At 39.9% G+C, this 6,128-nt stretch overlaps 1 protein-coding gene across 2 annotated transcripts in view; it reads right to left on the bottom strand.

Moving 5' to 3' along the window:
* rorb (RAR-related orphan receptor B) overlaps nucleotides 1-6,128 on the bottom strand; it is a 32,416-nt gene that overhangs the window by 4,281 nt on the left and 22,007 nt on the right. For both annotated transcript variants that reach the window (XM_054772716.1, XM_054772715.1), the window contains exons 4-9: nucleotides 5,624-6,055; nucleotides 4,984-5,105; nucleotides 4,574-4,706; nucleotides 4,384-4,491; nucleotides 4,084-4,194; nucleotides 3,831-3,943 (exon numbers count right to left, since the gene is read on the bottom strand). In XM_054772716.1, the coding sequence (XP_054628691.1) occupies nucleotides 3,831-3,943; nucleotides 4,084-4,194; nucleotides 4,384-4,491; nucleotides 4,574-4,706; nucleotides 4,984-5,105; nucleotides 5,624-6,055 (1,019 nt within the window). The remainder of the gene's footprint in view (nucleotides 1-3,830; nucleotides 3,944-4,083; nucleotides 4,195-4,383; nucleotides 4,492-4,573; nucleotides 4,707-4,983; nucleotides 5,106-5,623; nucleotides 6,056-6,128) is intronic.

The following is a 6,128-nucleotide window of genomic DNA, read 5'->3' as shown; positions in this document are numbered from 1 at the left end:
AGGACAAAAAAGAATATTTAGAAATGCTGGTACAACACTAGACAGTAATCCCTTGTTTGTTGTGGTTAATTGGTTGCAGACCTGATCGTGATAAGTGAATTTCCGCAAAGTACGATTCTATATTTATAAATTGAATATTTTCTTAGTTAGAGCATAAACACCTGCTTACAACCTTCTAAATACCGTTTTTAACATTATTAGAGCCCTCTAGACATAAAATTACACCCACATAGTCACCTTTACACTCGTATTATCAAAGTAAATAAGCCATTTCAGACATAAATAAAACTCCTGCTTGTGTGTGTCACGGTTAATGTGTTCCAGATGTGTTGGAGACAGGAAGTGACGTTGTAGGTTCAGAGTTGAGTTTTAGCTTGGCAATGGACAATTTAGAGTCACCAATTAACCTAACATGCATGATTTTGGAATGTGGGATGGGAGAATCGAACCCAGGTCTTCCCAATATCCAGACTGTGACTGGCCAACATGCTAACCACTAGACCACCGTGCGGCCATGATGATGATTATTATTATTGTGATTATGATAATATTATTGTGCTTGTTGTGAGATAATAAAAAACATGCAATAAAAGCCTGTTGTACTGGTGATCAAGTCTGGTGCTTGTCTCACCGAACATTAAAGTAACACTATTGACACCTAGTGACCAGTGTAGAAAACTGTATTCACAATTTGAATGTGTCTTCTTAATGCCTTGTATTTGTACTATATTTTTGTTCATTAGCCATTTTTATGCTTGAAAATCGGTTATTTATGCAAAAAAATAGGTAAAATTTGTTTAAATTATCTTTTTTTTTTTACTAATAGGTCGTATTCAACCACGAAACAGAATGATTTATGAATGAATATACCTTTGAAAAACCATGATAGAGTGAAGCTGCAAAATTTGGACCACGAAGTGTACATCTAAAAAGGTCATCAGACTCCCAAAACCGAAAACCGGGTTGTGTTTAAAACACTGGATTCTATTTTTCGTATCAGACAATAGTAGCTTGATGTTTTTTAAGAGACCAGCTCACACTGGCGTGATCAAATCACATCACGACATTGCAGCATCACATTGACCTATGCCGTCAACGTCCATCACAATTGCTGGCCTGGAACCTGGCTATGCAACAAATATGCATTATACATTTGACAAATATACTGTACAACTGCATGCATAGATATGTAATTTATTCATCTGATATCTTTATTTATAACATACTTACAATAAAACAACTAGGTGCATTATGTTAAAAGGACCTTGTGTAACCTTTATTTTTTCATGTGTTGTTCTTATGTCATATTATGTGTAGTTAATATTTGTTGAGCTAAGAAAAACTGTTACTACAATATCTGTACCCAGACATCTGGGAGTCCTCTGTCGTTTATGTATTTGTGGATTACTGTAATCCCTAGATCCCGTGGGTTGATGCATGGGTCGGACGGGACTGTCTGCTCTTGTCGCTCTGGGAGCGGCTGATGCTCCGATTAATTTGTTTTCTAAGAGAGGCAATTGACAAGAGTGAGCAATCCAGTGAAACTGTCACAGTCATGCATGTCTTGCGCACACTCTCACCCACTGTGCATATTCAGCTCATGCTTCATGCTTCGAAAGCGCTTCCAAATGAGCACAATCTAAAAATCGGGCACTCGATTACTTTTCGAGCAGAATTTGACTCGACATTGTAGACCAACACGTGCAGACTGGTACAGTATTTAAATGTACGATCTGTTAGCTCTATTGAGTAAATGGTGCTTGTATAGAGGTAGAAAAGGCAGAATCTCTCTTCTCTAACCACATATCTTAGACCAACTACAAATCTGTCTTGCATATAACTGAGAGCTCATCTTCTAGTATTCTACCGAATCGCGGTTCCTTTTGACACCGGTGCAGACGTAGTAACCAGACCGAAAAACTAAGTAGCTTATTGATGCCTTATTATTATGGTGCTAAATGAATGCGGATTGGAAGTGCTTCAAGGTAATATTGTGCAAGTGACGTCTTGTAAGTAATGCAACGTCTTGACAGAGGTATACGTTTAAACTTTACTGCTGACCTCAGTGCGCCAACAGCAGCTCTCAGTTCCAACACCGCACACACATTTCGCCATAGGGTTGTCCACAGCAGCAACACAGCAACATTGCCTCATTATCAATCAATCACGGTCACGGCTCTGAGCGAGGTGCATTCACAAACAGCGGAATTTTGAATAACACAAGCAGGACGGTTATTTGTTCATTGTGTTCTGTATTGTTGTTAGTTTTGTGGATATAATTATGATAATTTTTTGTGGATTTTATTTCATATTGGCAATTTTATTACTTACTTATAGGCGGGTAGTGAGACACCCAACTCACGAGACGAGACGATGCATGAGATTGGGTCCACAGGAATGAGACGGGACGGGATTTCAACATTAATTTGAAAAAATATGACTGGACAAACTATCTTTTTTATTTAACCAAATCACAAAACAATGCAGGCGCGTTTTGAAATGTTTATTGTTCCACAAATTGATGCTCAGATATTATTGTCAACATTTTTTGAGACCAAATAAACCACTGTTATAATAATATATAATAATAACAACAAATAATTGTAAGAATAATACAGCTCACTGTTTTTCTCATCTACTTGTTTTGTCTATTTATGTCAGGGCTATCCAGCTGTCCTGTGATAGTTATAATTGAAAAAAACCCAAAACACATTAAACATATAATTAAAGACAAATCTTTGTGTTTTTATTAGTTATTAGTATCAACATCTTAGCTTTTTGTAGTTACATTATGCGTTTTTGCTCTATTTTTCCACGTTTGCTCTGCCTTATTGGCGCTCTTGATCAAGGGCTAGGGTTGCATTGTGCAGGGATTTTTACAGCTTCCAGACGTGCATTGCACGCCATTACGTAGGTGGAGCTCACTCCCGCTCGCCTGCTCGGCGGATACTTCACCTTTGTTGATGGCTTGTTTTTAATTACCGAATAAATGCACAATGCAAGAAACACTTAAATGCGCACCCTTACTTGCTAAATAAACCGACCATGTGGCTAAATTGTCTCTTTTATGTATGAGGTGTGTTATGAAGCTGATGATTGCCAGTGCTTGAAAGTTGGCACTTCGCCAAATACAATGAGCGTCAATAGAACCGATCAGTGGTTAAGGGTGCAGACAAGTCTGAACGTCTACATGGGTTGATCTGACAAATCTTAATTAAAATTGATTATATGTAGGAATTACTACAGCTTCTGTTTGGACATCAACAAGTAGCAAGCAGCTGTTTAACACCAATGGAAAAATAGCCACACGTCACTCACTGACGCTGACACTGGGAACACCAAGGTAGGTGGGGTAGGTGCAGTGCCTAAAGCACTTAATGTGCGCTTCCAATAACGCCTTGCACACTTTCGTATTACCATATTATCATTCACTGTAGCGATGGCATAGTTCACAGTCTGATTGGCTGTTCTCGCAATACAGCTTTTCTCCAAACGAGAAATGTCGTCACGATTTAATCCCGCAAGATCTCGTCACCCCTACGTATATACAGTGTCATTTAAGATATGTTATTAAAGCCTTTAAATTACATGCCACAACTTACATGTCATAAAATTACGTAAAAATAAAAAGGCATTGACTCATGCACCCTTTAAGCACTGGCACCGTGTCAGAAGTACCGTTTTGGCACCAGTAACGGATAAAGTTAAAACGGTACCCATCCCTAAAGAAGACGGGTTAAAGAGGAGAGCCATCTTGCTGTCATCTCCACATACTGGTAAATCACCTGCTGTTGTTGCCTGTTGGTTTTGTGGTATGATGTTCTGCCTACCTTAGCCAATGCATCTTCGTCCATGTGGTTCTTCTGCATAATGTGCTGCAGGGCAAAGTAGATCTTCTCCTGGAGCTTTTGGACTTTGCGGGGCTCCATTAGCCACGGACGATCTGAATAAGGTGTTGATAGATATTTTGGATTGATATTTATTCTTCTGCATTGTATTTTAATCATTTGATACTGTTGGAACAGTGTGTCCACTCCTGTTTTAGCTTCTTTGAGTATTAAAAATTAGGGGGTGTTCACTGACCTGTGGAAATGAGGACAGCTGCCGAGAAGAGAGCGATCTCCTCCTCTGTCAGTTGCAGGGAACACAAACTCTTGGCAAAGTCAAACACCGCGCTCACTAAGTCATCGCAACCTTGAAGGCAAACACAAAGATGGGGATTGAGGAGAGAACAAAAAAAGAGTCATTAATCTTATTCTAGTCCTTAATGCTCAGAGGAACGAAACATTTTTACAGCACAAATGGTTCTACATATTTTTCTATTAATCAGCCCTTCATCTCGATCGTATCAGACAAAAATGCACAGCTGCTAACATATCTTACCTAGAGCTTTGAACATCTGCATGCCTCCATACTTGCCCTCAAAGAGCACTGTGTTGTTGAGAGGATTGAAGGCCCGGCACATCCTCACCAGGACGACCTCTAAACAACCTGAAAAGGCCAAACAAAGATTGTTTGAGCCTGAAAGAAAGAATACAAGTTGAGTATAACAAACCTATAGAAGTGGACTCACCTGATTTGAGCAGGAGGATCTGGTCATTTTGACAGAGCTCCATAAACCCTGAGATGCGCTTGGCGAACTCCACCACATACTGGATCGCGTGTGTGATCTGAATGGCACACTGCTGCCATAACACGTCCCGAGGCTAAACCGGAGAACATTTACAGTTGCTTGGTTAGAATTCTTTTATTCTTGTCATTGCATAGCTTTCATTGAAAACGCATTTAAAACATCATCATTCATAAAGAAGATGAAATAAATGAACTTAAAGCCATAATTGTATGACATGACAATGACATATTGAGCATATCCACAGGAGCTGTTCAAGCAGGAGCAGCTGGGAACTGCACACCTTCAAATTCAAATTTTCCATGTCCAACACATGGGAATTGTGTCATAATAAAAAAAAAAAAAAACCTCACCTTGCTCTGATACATTTTGACCTCCTCATAGGAGTGTGTCTGCCAGGCCAGCTGCTGCAGCTCCTCTGTGGTGTACTGACATGTCTCCAGATGAGACTTGATGATATTCTGAGCAATGCGGTCTGGAGGAGAGGATTGTAAGTCAATACATAATTTGATTAACACTCACTACATTCATTTATTTGCTAATGCATATGTATATATATTTGATACAGTGGTGCCTGTTGTGTGCCTTTTAAGTAGAGCAGACGGTTCAACAGGTTAATTAAATTTACATGATTTCCAATCGGAAAAACTGCCTCAGTGTTTGTATGTTTCAGTTTTCGTCTAACCTTTTTTAGAACGAATTAGTAAAAACAGAGGTACCACTGTATTAGCTATAAGGGTTCAACATGATATAATGTAAGAGCAATGAGATACTTTCTATGTAGAATTGTTCTTATATTTTGGGTTTGGTTGTACTTACAGCTTGAGCGATATACACAAACAAGACACAGTGACAATTTATCAGGTATCCGTATAACCCTCTTGAATTTCCTGTTCTGCTCTCAGATTATTAGACTGTTTTTACACTGCATTGTGGATAATTTCCCCATATAAATGTGTCTTGAAGATTCTATTGTGATCATGTGATGATTACCTAGTTCTCCCATGCTGACATTGTTGTGTCCCAGCTGACTGTCCTGGTAGCCTCCATAGCTGAACAGGTTGGGTACTGGCGTCAGGTCATACACTGGCTCCTGTTTAATGTGCTTCATGCCTGACATGTCCAAACCTGACTGGTCTGGAGACGGCTGGGTGGAATCCATCCCATAGTATCCACCTGGAAGGCCACCTCCATTGACATGGCCACCTTTAGGCAGCTCAATAACATGACCGTTGGCATAGGTTCCCCCAATCTCGTGGTTGAGAGTTGACAGTCCATTGGTTAGGCTAGATGAGTAAACACGCGCCAAAGCTTCCGCTTCCCCTGTCTGTTGCTGCCGCTGCTCCTGCAGTCGTGCTTGGTGCTTCTGGACCTCCGCGTACAGACTGTCACGTTGTTTCTTGGACATGCGGCCAAACTTAACAGCTAACAAAAAAGGAAGAGAAAGACACTTTTTGATGAACCATACCAAAATCCTGCTGCTTTTAATACTAGGGGT

Source organism: Dunckerocampus dactyliophorus, chromosome 4, assembly GCF_027744805.1.
Source record: "Dunckerocampus dactyliophorus isolate RoL2022-P2 chromosome 4, RoL_Ddac_1.1, whole genome shotgun sequence".
Classification (NCBI taxonomy): domain Eukaryota; kingdom Metazoa; phylum Chordata; class Actinopteri; order Syngnathiformes; family Syngnathidae; genus Dunckerocampus; species Dunckerocampus dactyliophorus.
This window is presented reverse-complemented; position numbering and strand designations above follow the sequence as displayed.